This window comes from Lepisosteus oculatus, chromosome 20 (assembly GCF_040954835.1).
Source record: "Lepisosteus oculatus isolate fLepOcu1 chromosome 20, fLepOcu1.hap2, whole genome shotgun sequence".
Classification (NCBI taxonomy): domain Eukaryota; kingdom Metazoa; phylum Chordata; class Actinopteri; order Semionotiformes; family Lepisosteidae; genus Lepisosteus; species Lepisosteus oculatus.
In genome coordinates, this window is record NC_090715.1 from 14,205,543 (window position 1) to 14,228,800 (window position 23,258).

Sequence of the window (23,258 nt, forward strand, 5' to 3'; positions counted from 1 at the left end):
GGCACAGCTTAGGTCTTTCACCAGTTTGTTTTTTTGTACTTAGAAACAAAATTAGAAAACTTTTAGAAACATCTTAGAAAAATAAATATTTGGACAGGCTAGTATTACTTTTTGTATGACTTAATTTACCATGTCACCTTACTTACTAGTCAAAGAATGACCTGGCACTGTTCTATGCAAAGTGTGATAGGACAGCAAATTAATAGCATTCAGGCCTCTCAAGCTCAATCATGAGACACTCTGCACTGAAGCCTGCACAATATTGAATTATTTCTCCCTTCCATTTCCTCCACTTCAGGCTTCAGGCACAGCTTTGTCTTAAGGGACTCCTTTCAAGTTCAAGGTCTGCCAATAATAATTTCTGAAACAAATGTGTATGTGCTTATATCTTTTATGTCTTCATACTCTCAGCTTCTCACCCTGCCCCGTGAGGCCCTGGGGAACTTTACTGATCAACTTTAGCTGAGTTTTGCCTGTTTTACACACAGAGGTGAACTTAGAAGAACGACACTCCTGATCAGACAACAAAACTGAAATGTGTTAGCTTCATTTCCACGTCCAATGAGTGAAACTTCACTGCCGAGATTAAAGGTGCCATTGTATTTTAATGTTGCTGCATAATGGCATCATAATCCCTTCAAAATTGCTGCACAACATGTTATAACATTAACTGTTACTGTTATACACCTGTTACTGTTATACACCTGTTCTGTCCGTCTATTCTTGGCTTCATTTTCAGTATGTTTGCAACAGGTGATTATGAATTAAATACACCTGGTGAGCTGCCAAAGGAAATGTGCACAGGTAAGGAGGGGCTGCACTAACCTTCCTGCATTGCACTGATCTCTGAACATGGAAAAACCATAGGCACATCCATCTACATGAGCAGATGGTACAGCAGCTCCTAGTACTGAGCTGCCCTCCCTGAGTACAATAATAGTTTAGCAGTAGAAAGGAGCATGAAAATAACTGAAGCCACAATATTGAGGAAATACATTTAATCAGACCTTCACAATATCTTGGTCTTAGTGTTTTCTAAAATACACAAAACATAACTTCAACATTTATGAGACACAGAATACAAATTCAGCAAATTGGTGTTCGTTATTATGCTCCTTTACTTAAAAATGAATTGCTTGCTTGCTTTTCAAGACATGAATCCCCCAGATTTTCACTGTGTTTTTGAATGGTCCCTCTGTCTATCAATTGGAGCTCTTTATGGTTGCAGAGAGTCAGATGGTTTACATGGATGATTATTTTCCAAGATCTGAAACCCATTTTGGGGGATAATGGTTTTCCTGCAATGAAGCAGTTGATGCAGCAGGAGTCCTACCATTTTGTCTGCTTCAGGTTGTCTATATCTTAATGTTTTATGTGCTACCATTCAGTTGCAAGTGTGTATATGAATGTAGAAGCAAACACAGATTGCCATTTTACTAGTTTATTCAATCACTAACAAAGCAAGATCTTGCTTGTATGGGTCGCTTTTCTACTGATAGCAACCTGGGGAGTGTGCGTTCCTTTTGTGGGAAACAGGCGTGTTAAATTAGCCTCACTTAAATTGCAAACATGACTGCAAAGTTTATATAAATGTTTTATGTGTGCGCTTGCTTTTTTTTAGTGAACCTTCTTGAGGTGTCTGAGCAGGTTAGATGCCAAAATAAGTAAAACATTGTTTTTAAAGGCAGTTTGTTACTTTAAAACGGTAAGGTGAAATGTTGGAGTAGACAGAACCACTTTGATTAACACCATTCTGTTGTACAGTAGCTGTCAGGATACTTTTTATATTTTTGGAACTTACAAATCCCCTCTAGTATTTTACAAAATGTGCTGTATTAATTAAAAAAAATGTATGGAGATCTTAAAGGAAAGAGCAGTACTGGAAAGGATGGAAAAGATGATTGGAATTTATATCTCAAAATGGGTCACAAGCCTTTTTCAATTACTGCAGCCTTGAGGATGTGGACCATTGAGATTTAACAGTTGTTCTCCCCACCACAGGTTACACTATGCAGCCCTGGTTTAAAAATGATCTTTGAGAGATTTTAGTGAGTTCCCGCTCAAATTTGAAACTTTCTTATGATGTTCCATGAATCCACATACAGTAGGTTAGCTTTACCCTTTCAGCGAAACTGAGTAGAAACACTGAAAGGTTACTTACATCATCCTTGTCTCCCACCTTTTGGTGCAATCCCCTTTTCCGTCTTCTCAGGGAGAATCCAATGTCTGAAAAAAGCACCAGTGCACATAAGAAAGCAGCCAGGGCTTTCCTTGAAGCATTCTTCTGCATGCTCCTTCTCACTTGTTGAATTTTGTCTTCCTTCAAAGATGAGTAGCTCTTTATAGAACCGTAGTATTCTGAAAGTCTTCAAGTCTTCTTCCTGCCTCTAATTTCTTTATTGATATTTTTTGTTCATATCTCGGTGTTCTCTCTGCTATTGTAGGATTATTTCCAGGAAAGGAGAAAAAGAAGAATGGCTGGAGTCTGATCCTGGACTTGAGAGTTGGTTAATTCAGTCTGCATGTGGAGCACATGTCTGCCTTGTGCAGAGAGAGAGAGACAGAGACGAGAGAATGAGATATTTTTAGACTTTCTAACTGCCTTTGCAACGGGAGCTCACATCTGGCACTCTCTATTCAAAAATGTCAGTATGCATTGGACGGCCGCTGAGCATGTCTGTGTGTGTCTGGAGGACTGCAGGGAGCGAGTGGATTTGGAGGGGAGGGGAGTGGGGGTTTAGGAGCGAGGAACGAATGGGAGTGAGTCTGGTGGGGGGGGCTGCTGGTAGGTGGTGAAAGAGCCTCTTTTTGAAAGTCTGATCATACCCATCTCCTGAAAGAAAAGAATGTCAGGCCTGCAAAAACAGCAATCAAATTGCACGCTTTCATACGACAAGCTGCTTTCATCATTCAGGCCAGCTGGGAGTGCCCAAAGAAGCAGCAATAATGACAATATCAGTGCAAACAGGAAACAAGATGCTTGTTTGCATGCATAGTTTATCAACCTTGCAGTTAACATCGAGTGAAATACTCTCTTGAGAATAAGAACAAATGTGTGCTGTCTTTCTAAGTCCACAGACATTTTCAAGAGAAACTGACATTAAATGTTATTGCAGGGAAAATGCCACCACAATAGCAAATGGATCCAGGAAGGACTAATTGGCACTGATTTGTTGCACATCAGCAGTGGTTTATCTCAATGTTTAACTGGGGAGATGGAATCAAACAGTGGCATTTGAAGCATTATTACAAACCTGAAAAGTGTTTAATTAGGCACTGTGAAATTCTAGATCTGTCCTGAGCCCGTAAAAGCCTTGAAAGAATGATTTTCTATTCACTTTTAGAAAAAGCTCACAATGGTCCACTAAATAGTTTGCATTTTTACGGAAAAACACTTGTTTGCTAAATTGTTGAATGACTGTATATACTGTAATTGTTGCCACTCTCAATGCAGAACTCCCGCTACCCTGTATGGACAACCCAGAGTTTTTCCACATACCGTATGATCTTTGCGTGATGTTGAGTAGTTTACACTCTGTTTTGTAGTCTTACTTTTGTAAACATCCATGAACACTCTTGTGAGTATTTATCAAAGAATTAAACGATACATCCACATAACATACACAAGCACCAAAACCTTTCTTTCTCTTCCTGATGCATCTGTATAGTTCAAGGAGTCAGACCACTGCTGCAAACAGCTGTATTAAGTCATAAATCCAAGATGGCAGCTGTGGACTGTGTACCAGAAATCTCTGCGTGAATGTCTTATTTCTGATCTGGTTTACTCCACATTCATGTGAAAGCCACAGTTTTAGTTTTTCTCTACATTTACAGTTTCTGCCACAAGTTACATCAATAATGTTAAAGAATGCACAAGTGTGACTAAATAGTGTTATATGCTCTCCTGGCAGGGTGAAATTCACTTTGTTTTGCATTTGTGCTCTAGAGAAAAATGTTTTTTCTTATTTTAGCTGTGGTACTGTACGCTATCATGCAGATGCAGCACGATACATCACCATCCCTTATATTTTAAAGTTTTTATCACTATCCAATGTTTTCATTTTGTTCTTTAGTAAAAACAGTCATTTTAACCTAAATAAATTTTCTGAAAACTGCTTTTTGTAGAATGAATAAAAACTAGTAATGCAATCTTATTTCTGAGCATTTTTGAAAGAAAGTCAATGTGCTGTGCAACACACATGTGTTCGCAATTGTTTTTTTATATTGTTCTCTTTCTGCATTGAATTCCACTGAACTCAAGCAAAACAACAACTCAGAATTAATTATCATCTTAACATGTAAGTTTTAAATTTGGTCACAAAAATTTAAACAACATGGCATACGAAATAACTGATAAAGTAGTAATAATTGACCCAGGAAAAGTTATCCATAAGTGTGGAAGCATTTTTTAAAATTTCATTAGCATGAGCAAGAGGTTAAAATGTATGGTAAACCAACATTTATGTGATCTGTGATTAAGCTACAGGAAGAGGAAAGTGCATTTCTGTGCAAACCCTAACCACCCAGCCATGCTGTTGAATCCAATACACTGGCTTCTTTCAAGAAATGGCTGGATACTAAGTACAAATGTTAACTACCAAAGCATTTAGATTTTCCAAATATCTTCCTTTCCCTTGTAACTTTTCTCATATTCTTATGGAGTATTTGCTTGGACAACAATGTGATTTTCATTCCCACCAATAGTCTTGTTTTTGGGTAACCACCCAACAAAATCAAGTGGGATGTATAATAATGATTCTTGAAAAAACATCAGCATGAGTTTGCAAGTATTAGGTCTGTAACGGATACCCAGACATTTTGATGGTAATTGTGACTGAATTTAAATCACAGTATAGACTTAGTCATCTGGCAGCACTAACACAAGTACACCATAATGAGTAATGCTATGAAGAATGAGCCTTTATTTCTCAGCTGCTTTTTCTAAGCATGGTCGATTCTCCTGCTAAGAAGAACCTACACAGTTAAGAGAGTTAAATAGTCTTGATTGTAATGATCATTGGTGGCTGAAATCAGATGATCTTGCATAGCTAGAAGAAGAGCTGCTCTAACTTGCTTGCCAGAGTAAGAGAGTTAAACCCGTCAGTGCACTATCCCTTATAAGGATAAGGGGAAAGCTCAGTTTGCTCTGCAATAACCAGTTACCGTTTGTCATCATGCAGTGGCTAGATTCACTTGCCCATTTATGGCAGGAGTGCAAGATGTTTGTGTGTGCAGGCTGATTTTTTTGAGTACAAAATAAGTACATTGGGAAAGATAGCAAACCAGAAATACCTTTGCTCTGAATGAATATTCAGAGCAAAGGTATGAGATATAGAGGCTTTTTTTTGTATCGAGAGACCACATTTCCTCACAGCACAATGAATTGAACACAAAACGTGCAAACATGATGAATATGTATTTAGTGCATGGGCATATATTGAGATGTATGTAATAGCTTTTGTGACGTAGATTCTCGATGAACACCACGGTGGTGGGAGTTCTTTTGTTAGTTGTTTAGCTCACTTCAAACATGAAAATGGAGTTCCTCATCTGTGTGGTAACATTCATCAAAACACATTGTGAATATAGGCAACAGAGGACTTAACTTGTTCTGTTAAAGTGGACAAATGTGTTTATCCTGGCTTGTACCTGGCAGGCTGGAGTTTGATGGCTGACTACGAATGGCACAAGTGGGGTTGTGAAAACTTTGAGAGCGCATTATCAGACAGGTCACTTGAATGAGTTGGTGGAAGTCTCAGTGAGTGCTTGTGAGCGTACAGAGCTGCCAGTGGGAGCTGACATGCCTCCAGTCCTTAGACACTCAGGCTCAGGGTGAAAATGAGACGTGCAGGTAACTGCATATTTTGGGAAGAATGTCATCCCTGAACCCTCCCATTACTGTCTTTTCTGATGCTCTGTTTTTCCAACAGCTAGGGATTCCAAATATGAGAATCTGAAAAATAAACCTAAAAATGAAGGATGATGGCAGGTTCTAAGAAAAGAAAGATAATTTTTCACAGTAGCTCAGAAGGTAAAGATAATATTAAACATTCTTGAAAACAGGATAATCCAAGATTTTTGCCTGAAACGAGACCCTTAAACTAGATCTTTATCACCTTCATAACAACACTTTGTGGATTCAAGAATAATGAATTTCATTCACTGAAAAAAATGAAAAATACAATGTTGTTGTTTTTATCTTCTAATAAACACTGTTTTTCCTTTTTTGACCTTTTGGAGGTTTTATTGACAGGTTGTGTTAGTTGAACAGTTTTGTTGGTAAAAGTTAAATAAAAATGATAACTAATTGGCATTAATAGAAAGAGGAAACCTCTTTCGTCTACATATCTTGGCACTTTCATCTTCACTACTACTTTCATTTTCACTCTAAATCAGACATCAGGTTTTCCTGTTTCTCAAATGACCTTGCTTCACAAAACAAGGCCCCCTGTCAGCTCAGGCAGGCTGAAGACTTGTCATTGAAGGTGAACGAAGCCAGCCCCCACCCCCATCAAACACAATAACAGCTCTGAGGTCTGCCAGCTTTTTTGGAATTTAACAGGAGTGAGAAGGGCCCTTATCCTATAGGGATAGGCTGCAGGCCTGACACTGCAAGGGGGCTGCCTTAACTTTATGATTGGATTATTTGCAAAGCAGGGGACCCTTATCGTGAACAACCTTCGATGTACAGAATGTTTTGTATAATACGTATTCCAGAAACCGCAGTGTCTTGGGAAGACAAGTTATGTTCCATCTCTGAACACTACCGTTCGGACCTGTATGCTGTTCTGAAACCTGACCCAGCAGAAAGGCCTCAGATTTTTACTGACCCATAATTAGACCTTTCCGAGGAATATAACATGTGGACAAGTTTCTGCTTTTATTGCAGCATGACCAGGCACCTGATCCCCCTGGGGATTTTGGAGGGTTTAATTGTTTCATTGCATGTTTTACCGCAGTGGGCCAATCTAGAGGTTACTCTGGTAGGTTACCATTTCCACTACAAGCAGGAAAAGACATCAACATCAATTACAGGGCTCCTAGATCAGCTTTCCTTAACAGCTCACTCTTGCATTCGTGAGATATCGGCTTTAAAAACAAAAAAGTGTGCCACCAGAAGTCACCTATGTTTGTGTTTCTTTCAGCTTACATCCAAATTCGTATGAAACATGCTCATGTGCAACAGCAAAACAAACATTTTGACAAGAAAAGTAAAGCTTCGTTTTGGAGTCTTTTTCTCCTTGTTCATGCTGTGACAAATGAAACCTATTGTGTACTGGTTAGCACACCCCACTTGTACACTGGCTTCTAAATAGATTAAGTGGATTCAAATTGGGATTTTCTGAGACTCCGCTGTGCTGTACTACACATTACATTTGCAATGATATACTTACATTGACATTTTGTATGGTATGAAAGTTGGTTTTGTATTTCTTATTCAGAAAACATCATACTGACATTTTTGATAGTTTCCAACAGTCTGTTCCAGCCCAGAGAAGAACATACTGGACTGATTGAACCAAAAGACCTAACTTTTGTAATGTAATGTTTGCTATTCAGCACCATCTAACTTACTGCATGCCCACATTTTCACCACATACTGTAAGAGACATACAGTAAAGTAAAACCATACAAGCTTCAAATTTAAGCTCTCAATCAGGTTCAAAACCTCCTTATCCTATGGCCAGTGGGTTAACAAAACTTTTCTCATCAAGTATTCTAAGCATTCACAAAGCATTACTGAATGTTTCTTTGATGTTGCTGTCCCTGGCGAAACATTTCTAGCACAGCAGAAACAGTATTTTTCCTATTCTGCAGAAAAGCCATAAAATAAATCCTGCAATGACTGCAGACTCTTATTCCTGTAAAATGAGCAATGCATTTCTGAAACCCTCACCCAAAATAATCACAGAAACAATGCCACAATAAAGACATTTGGGATGGGGACTGTGTACTATCCTTCTTGTGTGCTCCAATTTAAAAAGTCATTTACTGAACCATTTAAAAAGTGCTTCAGTGGATCTATAACTTTTTAATGAAATATCACTTTAAGGCCTTGTCCATTGAAATCAAGAAGACTTAAATTGGTTTCTTGGCAAGTCTGTCCAGAATTCTTGCTTTCTTCTCTTAGTTTTGAAACTGCTGTAGCACAAAGACAATCAAATAAATGATCCAAAACACTGGACCTGTAGTGGAAGCACATCATGACCTGTTTTAGAATGTGTTTGAAGCTTGCAGTTTATAGAGTGTTTGCATGAAAATGTGTCACTGTGAAATAAAATAATATGTTGCTCAAAAGGTTTAAAATTAATACTTGTTTTGTATATGGTTAAGGAGCATGTATGCACAACTGTAATGAAACTAAATTTAAACTAAAGGGATTTTAATGATTTTTGTGCATTTATAATATTAAATGTAAAAAATGTGAAGTGGTCTTCATGCTAATGAGTTTATGCTTTGTAGTGCTTCTTACTTTTGGAAAATGATTTTTTTCAGATACCATGTAGATGGACCTTTGGGTCTTCAAAACTCACTAAAAGCCTGACCTGTTTGATGAACAGCAGCTTGTAAAAAAATTAATTCCCATGACCCTTCACTGAATAAATGCACTAAGACATTTAAACAGCAACATGGTCCACATTTATATCCTTACTGAAAGTTTGCTTTGCCTTGTATAAGAGCTGGGCCAAAAACCCTGTTGTTTGTATATTTTGGAAGAAGAACAGATCTTGGATCATTTTACTTATAGAAGAAAAATGGTTTCAGCTGTTAGTCTTGGTCTGTTGTTTCGTGAAATTTGCTGCTAAGCACAGCTGAAAGAAAACAAGTGTTCTTCATTGGAGCTGAGGAATGCAGCTCATGGCTCTTAGCCTCAGCATGCGATATAGCTTAAGACAGAACGTGCTGTACAGACTTGTATGAAAGTAATGAAAAGGGAATAGGAAACAGGAAACTGAGGCAATATGATCACTCCCTCACTGTTCAATATCCAATAGTACTGATATGATTCAGCTTTTCATGATTCTGAAAAAAGGGGCCTGAGAGAAGTTCCTGAAGTGTGATAGGAGTTCTTTGCATTATATTCAGGTGTAACATTTTATTTCTTACATTTTTATAACATAATTCCTAATTAATAACTTTAATTCAAGTTAGGTGACAGTCAATAGTTCACTTAGCTTGTTATCTTTCAAGCAAGAAAAAAAAAATTTGAATAGAATGATCCTTATGGATCGGAATACAAAACGCATCTTAAACATTAATTAAAAAAAGTATTTTGAATTTCTCCTGTCATGCATTGAGCTCCTCTAATAACACCTGGTAGTGAAGTCCATCTTAAATCCTCCACATCCAATATGTCTACTAGCTGAAACTAGTTAACACAGGAATCTTATTTCTTTTCAGGCCCTTAAAATGACATATTTATCATTGTAAATAATTTTCTTTGTATAATGGCTTGACTGTTGTCAAAACTGAGAATGAGTGAGCTTGCTAGTTGACAAGAGACTGTCTGATTTTGCACTATATGAATATCTTAATTTAAAGGAAATGAGGAGAAGTTTTTAAAATCTGACTTTTTATATACAGTTGCACAAAGGAATCAAAATTACTGTAGTAAAGCAGCCATGACAGTTAATAGGGAGTTTCAGTTCCAGTCGTAAGGGTATAAGAAAATTTGATAGATTTTAAGAGATCTTTTCAAAGCCTTAGCTGTCTTTAAGTCTCCCAGGATTATGGGGCCCTAACCAGGTAGCAGTAGTATTTTGCACCAGTTTCTAAGAAAGTCAGACATATCCCATCAGTCCCATTACTGTGTGAATTGTAAAGCACATGGTATTGTGAACTCGTGCTAATTCCAAGCTAAAGGTGATCTCTGTCCCCCACTATTAATCAGTGTCTTTAACAGTGAAAATGCAGCTGGGAAATGCAGTGAAATATTTTGAACTGATGGTCTTGTCTCAAAAATGAGTTTTAGTGCGTGTTGAAATCTATAAAAATAACCAAATTTATGCTTGTAACAGAAAATGTTACTGCCCATATTGCAGACAATATGTTTTCTGAAACATTAAGGTTTTGATCCAAAGTTAAACACAAAGAGGTTTGGGTTGAAAGATTTCATCTTTTCGCTTGCATGGTTGTTTTTTAACCTGAAACGAAGGAAAATGTGCTGCCTGCACTGTAGCATTAGACTTGGTTACAGGATGCCTTTGCTTAAAAGAGCGGAGCAAACAATAATAGAGGAAGTTGAAGGCTGCAGGGTAGATACAGGTTGATTGCCTTTCACAGATGACCTAGGAGATTGAATTAAGTCGAGACAAAATAAGGCTAAGTGGGAGCAATGATAAAGGTAATTGGGATTTTGTGAAAGACATAACACATCAGATTGTCCTCTGATTAACTGTAATCGTCTTCACATGCACACAGAGTTGTCAGTGCACAGAAGAGATCAGTCGATCTTTATTGTGGAGCTCCACATCAAAAGAAACACAACCCTGGCACGGAACTAAAAGAGTGTGGGCTCAGTCTCTTAGAAGCATTTACTCTTTGAAATAAAAAAAAAGTCAAGTCAAAGTGAGTAAAGCAGATTCAGAGTTTTAGATATTTTTAAAAGATATTTTCTAACAACACTTTGTATTCTACTCAGTAGCATTTTTAGTAAGTGTAAAAACCTTGGTTTGGGAGTATACCTTCTCTGATCCTCATTCCGTGTCTTAGGATCACTATATGATCATCAGATTTAAATAAGGGCACACTATTTTTGTTAAATTTCAACCCTTTCCAATCTTCTGTGCAAATATGCAAGGTCAAATGAAAAAGAAACTAAATCCACCAGCTAGATAAAAATACAAATCTGAACACTCTTTGTTGTGGAGTACTTGAATGAAAATCATCATTTGCAAACAAAAGCACATTGGGAAGGTATTCTTTAGCTGAACACATGAGACGATGCCATTTCTCTTGACGTTTTTCAAAAGGCTGGACATGGCATGACTTTCCCTGATGTTGATTAGGAGGGTATAATCTCTTGAAGGCTGTGCATGATTTCACTCAGTCATTAACCAAGCCCCTGCTGCCACAGATTCAAAACTTGTTAGTGTCATTTTCTGCCGATTATTCACCATCAATTCCGTCCTAGTGCCTCTGGGGAGTAGTAGTATTTATTTCCCTTAATCAGTATCCATGATGGCGGGATCATTTTCTTGCTGGTCTTCTTTGAATCTGTTCTTTCTTCTCCCAGATGCAGTGCAATGTGGTTTAAACTGCTTTGAACTCAGGTGCTGGCACACATTCCTGCGTAACCCCTTAGCACAAGGTCAAACAAGGGAAACCTTTCAAGATTCTGTTACTATAACTACCATCCGCCCATATGCTTTCTCAAGGTCAAGTTAAGATCCGAGTAAAGTTTAAATAGGTCTGACAAATAACGTTCTTTGAGTCCTGACAGACAACTGTTTCTGCGAAGGAGCCTCTGAGGTGTCGGGATCTGTTGTCAGTAGAATTGCACCTTGAGAAAAAAGTGGAGAGAGTGGAGATTCATCTAGCGTGGACTTTACATTCTCCGCCTTTTCTGTTCTTTTTATTTCACCCAAAGAGATTTTTTTAATGTTTCCAAAGCAGTGAAGTTGCTAGGATGTTTTATATGCAGTTCACAATATGCTGTAATAAATGTAAGAAAGCCAAGAAATGGAAAAAAAAAAGTTGGATTCTCTGTTTACCCCCATACCATTGAAAGGACATATGGGTTTTATTTTCTTTTAATGCATGCCATATGCATGAAACCCTTCATATGCTATACATTTCATTTTTATTTTATTTACAGTCTGAAAGAAATAGTCTAGTAGTGAGTATATTATGTGGTATAGTAAGTCACTGCACAGATGAGAAGGGGTTTTATAGGGTATTTACATTTATCTATAAGTAGAATATAACCAATAACTTAATTTTATTTAGAATGTCTTATTAATTATCTTGGTCTGTCCCCTGGAGCTCTTTATCAGAATGGAAAACTAATAAAATGGTTAAGGTGAAATTATTTAAGACAGTTTTTTATTACATTAATTATCCCAACAGATAGTGCATCATTTGCAGGCCACAACAAGGTTTTGACATTAAAGCAGGGGTTAGAGGAAGTCATACCATGTGATTTTCTTCACATAGTTTTGTTTTCGTTAAATATCCCATTAGGCATAAGTTTAACCAACAAGAATCACTTCAAATGGAAAGATGACAAATGGAAAAACTAGTAAATTACATGATATTTGCTTCCTTTTTCTTTTTTAACCTCCGCTGTTTTTCTAGCTAACAACAGTAATGACAAGGTATCCCCCTACAAATCTGAATCTGTTAACAGCTGTGCTTTTTATGAAGAAATGAATGCTTATACCAGCCATACAGGATATGTACTGTAATTGCATTTCTTTCTGAAATAAAGAAGTGACCGCCTTTTCCTTTTATCAGAAAAGGAAAACAGTTTGTTCCTATTGCACTGTACAATGACTCAGTACTGGTAGAGAGCTCTTGCAGCTCTTTAGACTGCATATTTCTACTCAGATTTTTATGTTGCTATGTACTTTTCTTCCAAGTAGAAGCAAAGAATCTTTGTTAGAGTGAGTTATGAGTTATAAACCTTATCAGTTTTACTTTTATTTATTTTCCATATTTGGACTCTTGTGTATATGCAGTACCTGTGTATATATATATACTATTTGATTCTGTTCTTTCAAAAACATTAACTGTCGATCACCAAACATGTGCAATGCATTACTAAATCTTAAAGAAGAATGTTGCACACAATCAGTTGCCACATTGCAACAATTCTGCAGCTCTGGAATGAATGCAAACAAGAGCAACTACTGTATGTAAACAACAGTTTAAGTTTAGACTAAAGAGAATGAGTGACTAGTTGTGTTCCAGTGCAAAGCCTCATGCATACAGGCTAAAAGAATGAAATCTGGAAATCTGAAAGGGGAGTTGATTGAAGTAATCAGTCCTCAAAGGCAACGACAAAATCAGCCCAGTTGATTTCAGGATTACTGTGAAATGCAGAGCACAGGATACAGGGAGGAACTGGGGTAGTGGTATTGGAAGGCTGAGAGAAAGGAACATCCCTTTGTGCAAAGGGTTGTAAGAGTAAGGGTAAGCCGCTCCATTGTTGTGGAAGCTGATGGGGGAGTTAGCTAGATAAGATATTTGGAGCTACCAGCTGCCACACAACTAGGTGCTTTCCCATGTTTGCAACTATTCTTGTGTTCACACTGCATGCAATATTACACCAAAGAGACACTGGATCTCTGCACACTGGATTATGAGGTTCGGTATGACCAGTAAGAGGGATTGGCTCTCTCTGACAAGCAAACTTTTCTAGACTGCTTGCTGGTCTTTGCTAGTTTTTCAAAATGTTGTCATCTATTAGGATGTGCAGACAAACCATACAATCACGTAGCATTAGAAATTCTGCTTGACGTACAGTAGGAGGACATAGCAATAGTGCTCCTCACTGTAATTTAAAAACCCTTCAGTGAGGGGTCAGCAACAAAAGAGAGCTGTAGCAAATTGGAGCACATCCTCTGAGCTTCAGCACAGGAAGAAGGTAAAGGAAGAAGAAGGAAGTAATTTGGGGGAAATTTAAATTTTTGATGTTAGATTTTTGGAATCAGATAGTGAATAGGCTCTTTTACTGTAATTTATGGCATGCTTGCCCAAACTACTTGTTGATTCACTTCTGATGGAAAAACTGCCTCCATGAATCTTACTGTATATAAAAACGTCAGTCCTGGGAAGTGTGTTTTCTCTGACATAATCAATGTTGTCGTATTGTCCTGTGTGATTAGACAGGGTAGTCTACCAAAGTCTGATTTGTTTAGATGTCAGTTATTTGATCGGTATTCTGCTGCACTGTTCTTGCATAACAGATAGCTAAATAAATCTTAATTAATTATTCTTTCCCAAACTGAGTATAGCAAAACTGGCAGATAAGTTGTATTCAAAAGCCATTTTAATTATGAGTTAATACATCTAGAAATGCCAAAAAATACACACTTTGTATCTATCTTTCTATCAATCAGTTAATTGCACTAAACATCGGCAATATGTGATACCAGAGTGGTAAATATCTGTAAAAATACTTCTTAGTTATCCCAGATGACGTGCATCAGTGTATGTAAACTATATGTCTGTAATGTGTATTAGTTATTTATGCAGTCCTTAGAGTCCTTAGACATTCTTGCAGTAGTTCAGCATTTAGACTAAACATTGCTAGGTCTTATGTATTGGATAGAAGTGGGACATGTTAAGTAATTCACCATTTTGGTGGGAAAGATTAGAAATGCTTTCCCACAAAAATAAACTATCTGTTAATTCAAGATTAAGATCTCAGACAACATTATAGTTATACTGTAGATCAATCATGTGATTTCTGTTTAAAATTTGTTCAGGAGATGTGCTTTTTGTTGAATGGAATTTGCAATAAGTGTTTTTCCAAGCTGCTGCAAACACACACATACTGTACATAAAGTAAACAGTTCAATTGCTAGTTAGGAATTTTAATGAAAAGTACTGGGCACTTTATGGAAAAACCTAAATACAGCATTCATGGAACAAGCTTTAATTGAGCTGTGGTATTCCCAAAATGATTTCAGGCATTGTTCCATGTCTATGTACTTTTCGACAAAAAAACAGTATTGTTCTATGTGGAATGCAGGCACTGTAAAGTGGAGGTTTCCTGATCAGTGGTGCCAGTTTGTGGATTTACAGAGTAACAGATGTTCACAGTTTCCCCAACCTGGTGATACATTGGCAGATTCAAAGAATGGGAGCTGTGTTCTTTGATGAGCAGCTCCCTAGCAGCAAAATGTAGGTGATTTCCAAAAGTACCTCCAGCCCTTGATAGATGATTCACCTGGCCTTGTCATCTCGCTAGGAAAGAAAAGGGAAAGTAGTACATCTACTATATTGTATACATTTTGTCCATCATCACAAGCCTCTAGGAGCATTAAGCTTTGGTTACAGCAGCTGTTTGTAGACGAATTACAGTGAATATTCCATATTATAAATGTAACAAAAATGTTGTCAAATTATTTAACATTTCAGTAACATAAAATTCAGAGTTTTATTTGTATTCGTTTGTGATTTTCCTGTTGAATTTGGTGTTCCTTTCTTGCAAGGGGTTAAATTGCTTTGAAAAATTCTGTCTAGTGGATGTTCAATAGTGAAATTGAAGTTAAATGTAACTTTGGATGATGTGCAACACATTTTCCACATTTACCCCTTCTTTTACTGTCCTTATAGTAGCTCCTTGGATTATTCCACCTAGTGGGAGGGCAATCCACTAGCTCTGTCCTATACTGTAGGTCAGCCTATCATTGCTTTATCTAAGGTGCTTAAAGCCTGGTCTGTATTTCAAATTGTTTACATAGCGAACTGTATGGTTCATGAGATAGAATCTTGCTTTAGATTAACAGATATTCAATGACACTATTTGTAAGAGTTGGTGAATTAAACCCAATATCCTGGCTGAATTCCACTCTGGCTTGATCAGCCTAGCTTCCATACTGATCCCCCCGTATTCACTTGGTGAAGTGATTTGTCATGTCTTCACCTGATCTGTTTGGTTTATGAAAGCTGAATGTTGAATGGGCTCCCTTCTGAGTGTGAAGCATTCAGGGAGAATGTGGATTGAACATCCCTGCAGGCTGCACAGAAGCATGACCGTGGACACTCCAATCTATTTTTTATATTGTTGATAAATTGTCAGATGTGTTTATGCTGTCGTGTTCTTTCACCGATGGCCACTCACTTACCCCTGGCGACACTGGTTTAGATATTTCTTCCCTCCTGTTCATTTGGTGCAGCACAAGGAGAAACAGAGCAGAGATGATGAGGGCCACACCAGCCATCAAGAAACCAGTCCCGTAGTTGCTCATCTTGTCAATAAAAAACCCTGGGTGTGATGAGATCGGTAATGTCAGAGGGTAATGATAGTGAAGTAACATACTGAAATAGAAATCTTGGAGGAAGGTTAGATCCTAATCTTGCCTCTCCGCACTCCAATGTAAAACTTTTTGGGAAGCTTGGGGTTAATCGCACCACATAATACTGACTGTGAGACATTCTCAGAATTAGAGTTTTAGAAAGGAAATGTCATTTACCGGCAATGGGGGGTCCAAGTAGTCCACCACTGCTGCGAATGAGCATGAAGAAGCCCAGGGCACTTCCCAGCTGAGCCACATCTACAAGGTCCGCCAGCACAGTGATGTGGATGGCCACAGTTGATCCAAACGCCAAGCCATAGGCCACACTGAAAATGACCAGGTGCCAGAAGGAGGTAGCCAGTGGACACAGCAGAAGGATCACACCCAGGAGTGTGACTGTAATGAAGAGCAGTTTGATGGTCTTTATAAGGCGCAAGTTGGCAAGCCAGCCACAGCCGATCCTCCCTGCTAGGTCAGAGGTGGCCGATATCGACATGAGCGAGGCTGCTTGATATTCAGCTACCCCTTTGCTTCTAGCATAGGGCACCAAAAACAAAGCTGGAGCAAAAAAGCCCAGGGCTGCAAAGACACCGAACATTGCATAGACCATGAAGCGCCCATTCTTTATCAGCCTATAATCTATGTATTGGATGATCCTTCCTGTTCCTCTGCTCTGACTGGACCTCTGTTGGGTCTCTGTTTTGTTCGGCAGCTCTTCAAGCTCCACTGTTTCTTCAGGATCGTCTTGGCGGAGGTGGATTGGTCTGAGCAGTGCTCCACAGACGCACAGGTTGAGCTCGATCCCTCCCAGAATCAGCATCGCCCCGCGCCAGGTGTAGCAGTCCACCAGGAACTGGAAGAGAGGGCTGATGAGAAAGGTGACCACACACTCCCCCGCGCTCGCCAACCCATTGGCCATCGGCCTTCTCCTCTCAAAGTATCTGCCCAGCATCGTCACGGTGGGAGTCCATGTGAGGGCATATCCAAAACCTGCAATTCAGAAAAACAGACAAAGTTGCTGATTAAGGAGAGACACTTCGGCATTGATTACCTGGTATATTCACTACACATACAGTGACTAGATATGGAGCAGATTCTTCTTGATGGTCCTGACTGGAAATATACATCATAGCTGCTCTGGCACTCATACTGTAGCTGATTAAATATGGATGGTGTTAAAAATATCCTGATACTCTGATAGTTTTTCTGGCTTCTAAGTTGTCTCTTGGCTAGTAAAGTCCCTATTTACATATTTACATTCCATATTCCGGAGTAGATTCCATACTGTATGTTAAAACACCAGATATCTGTTCCCCAAAGGGTCTGTATATCTTGCACATCTTGCAAAGCAATGTAATAGATGCACTGTCTAATATTATAATATACAATAGTATCGTACATGATAGTATGCATACTATTAGGAAGACTGGGAAATATATAGGGGTGCAGATAGCTGCAGTACTGAATAAACTAACTTAATAAAGGTATCTTTATATAAAATGTGAAGAGCAACAACTGCTTTAAAAAAGGAGTTAATTGGCATTTGCAAAACCGGAAGATAATTCTGGGCTCCACTAAACATGCCAGGCTTATGAGCTCAGATATTCAGCATCCACCGAGAGCTGTCCGCTGACCTGAGAGGAGGCCCACGGCCCCGTAGAGGTGGACGAGGTCCCGTGCGAAGGCGCCCGCAATCATCCCAAACGCAGCCAGCGCTCCCCCTGCCGTGACCACCGCGCGGTGCCCGAAGCGCACGCTCAGCGCCGCGCCCAGGGGAGCTGGGCAGGACAGAGGAGAGCAGCGTGACTCGGCGCCCCCCTGTGTGCGTGAGGCATCCCACTTCCCGCCACTGATTCAGGCTGCTCTCGTTCGGCGTTCCAGAAAGATTTACTCTGCTGCTCTGCATCTCCGTTCCCTTTGTAAATTTAGAATAGAGGGCCTCTGAGGGAGATTTCTCAGGGGGATCTTCTGACTGAGAAGGGGGTCCCTCTCATGGCCTGAGAGATTCTTACACCAGTTTCGAAATAATCTTTTGATTATTTTTCTCTGTGGGTAAAAGGGTGAAGTGTTGTATTGCCATCTCCCTATAACATACTCAGTTAAATCATTGCTTTTATAAGAATTCCAGGTTTACCTTACTGTAAGCAGTCTGCAATATACAGTAAACATATGAGTTGGGTTCTACAGCTGCTTCTTTTGTGATTTCATATATCAAAAATCTATAGAATTTGAAATTATTGCAAAAATTTAGAACTTTATTTTTCCTGTTGGCACTAGGTACTTGTATATGTTCCAGCTATAATTTAAAATACAATTTAAAAAACAGTATTAATTCAAATTATTTAAATATAAAAATATATACAGTATATTCAAATGTCAGTATTCACATTTCAAAGTGAAACAGTGAAGTAAGGATTGCAAAGGGAGAAACTTGCTGGAAATAGAGTGAACATTGTAATTAAATAGAGGATTCCCCTAAGTCTTGTATTTCAGCTTTATAACTTGTTTATATCAAGGAGGAAAGTATCAGGAAACTTGAGCTCCAGTGAGGACAAGTTATCCAGGCACAGTTTTCCCCCATTGAACCTGAATGGTTTCACATGTCTGCTCTACTGTTCATGCTCCTAGCAAGGAAACTCAATCCAAATGCTGTACCCTTGGACTAAGTGGTTAGAAAATGTATAGATAGTACTAAGTATCCAGGACCATTACTGGCAGATAAGTACTGAGGCAGAACTGAGGGTGGTCTGCCAGGGCTCTCAGCCTTCCAGGAGAAAGCAGCTCCTGCTCCTTGCCAGGCATTGATGCCAGTGAGTGGTGCATTACTTCTCCAATACAGCCAAGATTACAGCTGCTCAAACAGGAAATGGCTCAACAGGAGAGCGGACTGGAGGAGCACGATCTACATGTCTTATTCTCTCCCGAACCAGTACCGGCAGCAATTCCGAATGGAATAGAAATAAAACGCATGTCCACGTGTTCGCCGGTGATGGGAAAATATATTTACCGGCAATGTGGACAGTCGCCACGGCAACGGAAGTGATCCATGAGGTGCTGGTAGCAGTGGTGGAGAAGTATTTTTGAATCTCCACGTAGAACACCCCAAAGGACTTGATGACTCCAAACGTCAGGCCGAAAACGAAGAAGGTGGAGAGAAGAACGAACCACCCGTAGCCCCCGTCTGGGGGGTCGACGGGCCTCACCGCCCTCGTCTGCGGGACGGCCTCCATTCACTGCGCGCTGGGATGGCTGCTTCCTGCCCGTCCAAAAAGCGCGTTCAGGCTGAAGTCAAGACGCTGTGCGTTTTCTGCAGTTTCAGGACAGGTTATCCCATGCTTACAGCAGAGCCCTGACACGCTTCAGTAGGCCTTGATGTACAGTGGAGGTCACACAGTCGCTCCTAAACCCCCTGAAAAACACAACCACACTCTTCTCGGCAGTGCACCCGTGTGCATCAGTGTAAGGCCGAGCTCCACTGGCCACACACAAGGTGGATATTCATGGATACTAACTGATGTACTGTACCAGGGGAAATCTGGACACTTCTGCTGCTTCTGTGGGGGTGTCCATTTTCATGAGGCAGACCTCTGTAGTTTTTGTAAGAAATATATACAGTATATTACAATTTCAGTGCATTGCTACAGGCAAGCCAGTGTGACCAAAGGGAATGTTTCAAGCAGTGGCTGCTGAACGTAACTTTTGTGATTTCTAGCCACGGATTTCTGTTTTTAGAGTGATATGTCTTTACAGGATTGAGTATGGTGGTGGCTATTGTTTTGATATTCTTTACATTTTTAGAGATCCTCTGCCTAGCAATGCAATCTTTCTTGGTTTATAAGTTAGAGCATACCTCATATTTATTTAAGGAAACTGAAGGACAGAAGGACAAAACCTAGTTTTAGCCCACTCTGTCCAGTAAACAGGAGTAGGTACTCTTTTTTGCATAGTCATCATTTTAATTGCTTAGTCTGTTAAAAATGTAACTAAGATAAACGACTGACTACATATTAATGAATTCTTGTTGTGGAGATGGCTTTCTTAGATTAACACTCAAGGACATATACGGATATATAAGGACATATGTCAGCCTAAAACCCAGGAAGGAATCCTGAGTCAATGTGCAAGACCCATTTAAATCACAATTCGAGTGTGTATACTTTGGGTAAAAATTCTTTGCAACAAAAGAGAAAACAGGATGCCATCTTAAAATACATGATACACTTCAGACATTTCAATTTAAAGACTTTGATTGTTAAATGCTATCCTTCCAGAGTTTGCAGTAATTGTAAAGCATAAATGGTTGTGTCTGTTTCAACTCAATTTGGTTGAAGTAGTTGAATGTATTTTTTAGACTGATCTTCAGAAATATGAGCACATTTAGCAACTGAAAATAATGACAATGCTACATACAGAAATAGTGTTAATGCCGTTACAAACTGAAGTATGAATTAAATGTAATGTACACTTTTTAAATTTAATTCTCTAAAAAAACTAAACGAATATTTTTGTAATATAGTAATGACAACATGGGGACCACAGTCCTCCCTTCCTTGCAGTGATGCAATAAATTGAATGAAGCAAAACAACACTTTCATTTGCCTTATTTCCCATGTCTGCACAAATAAAGATCTGAGTATTTCATGGATGATGATTGTTATATTCTGAAACAAAGGGTAGGGTGTGGAAATAACTGCTAACTATAGGTACAGTATGTGTAATTTAAGTAATGCATTTTCTGGTTTCTCTCTTTTGAAGCCATTAATATCAATGCTGTTCATATAACAGGCTTGATCCAACAGAAAGATCCTGCGTATTTGCTGTTTGCTAAAAAGTTTAAGAAGCAAACACACGCCTGTCATTAAAAACGTGTATTGAAAAAGGGTTTTGCTTTGAAATTTTAGTTTCCTTTAGCCCTTCAAGAGGCATTGGAACGTTACATTGATGTATCATGTGCAGTGGTAGAGTTACAGAGTGTAAGTATAGATCACCGACAGCTTTCAATGACTGTTTAAAAGCTAAAATAAGCTCACAGCAGCAAGAACACAAGCCCAGCATGATGAGAGCTTTTCTCTCATAGCATTGAAAAATGGAACTGACGCTGATTATATGACCATACAGTAGTTATTACTATATAAAATTTAATTTACCTGCGGCATTGCTTTCTCTTAAAAAATCCTTTCCATTGTTGTACTTTCTCTGGGATTTCCTCCAGAATTAAATCAGCGCTGTTTTCCACGTTTCTGTTTGTGGGTGAAAGTTTAATGGTCTTCATGAATCAAAGGTCATCAGCAGTGCAAGGGGATTGGAAAACACACTACGTGTTTAATGCAAGATGGGCTTTAAGGTGTCAAGTGACTGAAACACCTGACACAAGCTAAAAAAATCGATCAGGCTTTTCTGTCTGTTTCAGCTGTGCATTCAAACCCAAAGGGAGTAAAATTGTTCTGATATAGAAGTTGACTTTTTTTTAAATAAATACATATTAATCTAAACAGTAAAAAGTAATGGTAAAAAAGTGTGTTATGCTACAAGCAAAAAGTATATGTGTTCAGGATTTTTATTTTAATATATATATTTGTGATTCATACAAATATGGTAATTTGTTCCAGTTAACACTAGTCAGTCGGTTTCATCCATCTCTTCACAGCAAAACATCCCTCATCACACTAACAAAGCAGTCATTTTGTGTAGTTTTACAGTATGCACATGGTGCCCTCTAATCATAGTTTCAAGGTTTCAGGTAAACTGATTCACGTAACTTTGTTTGAGTACATTTATTTATATGGATTGTCAGGGAACTCAAAATGTCAGTGCACACCATGAGCACTGAACTACAGTATATTATCACATTAATCACGGAGGCTTCTTGTTGCTTCCTGTTACACTTTCTTGTGTTGGAAAACAAAATCTGGACTGAGCGAGTGAGTGACATACTGACCACCTAACAAAGTTCACGCCTGGCCTTCTTATAATGAATTTACACATCTTTAGTGTTTAATCTTTCAAGTTAAGCCTGAAAACCACCTAAAATTGGTTAGCATGTGGAACAGGAAAAGCTAAACAGGTTTGCTTTGCATTGATTTATTTTAACGTTAACAAAAAAGGGAAAAGCCAGTTGATTGATTCGACAAATAAGTGAGTACCTGGAAAAAGAGCCATAAAAATATTAAATAACAATGCTACACTGTCTCAGCTGTTGTAACGCAATCTTATTCCTACAACCTGATGTATTTTTTCTGTCAGGAAGGGATTCTGAATGCCAAAGTGAAAGAAGTACTGTAGGTAAGGGGTCCCCCTTGTGGTGTTTTAAAGAAAAAAGGTAAAGAAAGTGTTGATTTCACAAGATGTTTGTAAAAAATGTAACCCACCAGAAAGAATAAATTACTTTTATATAAGTATAATTATATTATACATGCATCTTTTTTCTCTTTTTACCAAAATTTGTGAGTAAACTCCACACTGTATTTGAAGCAGTCAGCCCAGAATGATTGTAGGACTGTGTGCGAGTCAGTTTTAGACAGCCTTGACCCGAAAGCCGGTATTGTGCAATTCTTGCAAATTGCCATACAAAAGTGTCACAATATAATGAATTATAATACATGTAGTTACATTTCTCTCCTGGTCAAGGGTGAATTTGCTAAGAAAAGAAAAAATAATTATTTATTTTAAATAGCCATGGCTTTCTATGAGCCCAACACTTGCACATTTTATTTATATCCTTATGTTCTTGAATGTACTGTTGACCTTTGATGCATCCTAGGGCAGAAGTGCTTTCATTCTATAAAATTATGTATTTCTGTGTAGTTTCTTTTCTCTTTGTTGGATGACATAGTGTCTTGTTTGAAATGTCTATGGAATACATATGTTAATACATCCCTACAAAAGATCAGTGCATTCATTTTAACTCCCATATTTTCAACAACACTTTTAACTATGCAGAAACTCTTGGCTCTGACATATTTGGTTGTACGCAATTCAATTTTATGAACTTTCAAAAAATGTATTCAGAGTATTCTGAAATATAGGGAGACTGCATTAGTTATACTGTTTCACTAGGGGGAGCAGTGGGGCTTTAGATGGACAATGTAACTTATGGGACCTATACAAACCCAATATAAACTGAGCAGCATAGGATACTTATCACTAACTGCAACAAATTTGCAGTCATCAGGAGAATGACAAAATCTTCTTTTAACAAGTCTCACCAGGTTGCAGGGGCTGTCTTGTGGGATTGTGGCCCATTTGTCTCGTAGAGATGAGGCAAGCAGGTGCCTGTTCACTTGTCCTTAA

At 38.6% G+C, this 23,258-nt stretch overlaps 2 protein-coding genes and 1 long non-coding RNA gene across 8 annotated transcripts in view; 1 reads left to right on the forward strand and 2 right to left on the reverse strand.

Annotated features, from left to right (window-relative positions):
• wfdc1 (WAP four-disulfide core domain 1) overlaps positions 1-2,704 on the reverse strand; it is a 15,135-nt gene extending 12,431 nt beyond the window's left edge. Inside the window, exon 1 of one of the 2 annotated variants that reach the window (XM_006641272.3) lies at positions 2,180-2,704. In XM_006641272.3, the coding sequence (XP_006641335.1) occupies positions 2,180-2,290 (111 nt within the window). In that variant the 5' untranslated portion in view covers positions 2,291-2,704. Of the gene's footprint in view, positions 1-2,161 lie in introns of both variants that reach the window. The other variant, XM_015368284.2, reaches the window with a different exon arrangement.
• Positions 1-17,152, forward strand: part of LOC138224348 (uncharacterized) — a 20,885-nt gene extending 3,733 nt beyond the window's left edge. The window contains exon 2 of the long non-coding RNA XR_011182809.1: positions 16,681-17,152. This is a non-coding gene — a long non-coding RNA (uncharacterized lncRNA). The remainder of the gene's footprint in view (positions 1-16,680) is intronic.
• Positions 14,525-21,259, reverse strand: LOC102694123 (monocarboxylate transporter 13). 5 transcript variants are annotated; one of them, XM_006641271.3, is made up of 6 exons: positions 21,116-21,259; positions 18,976-19,224; positions 17,603-17,746; positions 16,146-16,958; positions 15,798-15,937; positions 14,525-14,913 (listed from the first exon to the last, which is right to left on the reverse strand). In XM_006641271.3, the coding sequence occupies exons 2-6, from the start codon at positions 19,196-19,198 to the stop codon at positions 14,893-14,895; spliced, it is 1,341 nt and encodes a 446-aa protein (XP_006641334.2). In that variant the 5' UTR covers positions 19,199-19,224; positions 21,116-21,259; the 3' UTR covers positions 14,525-14,892. The 5 variants fall into 5 exon arrangements, with proteins under 5 accessions (XP_006641334.2, XP_015223768.2, XP_015223765.2 ...); XM_015368282.2 differs by having other exon boundaries at positions 18,976-19,275; XM_015368279.2 differs by having other exon boundaries at positions 18,976-19,377.
• Between the last annotated feature and the right edge of the window lie 1,999 nt (positions 21,260-23,258).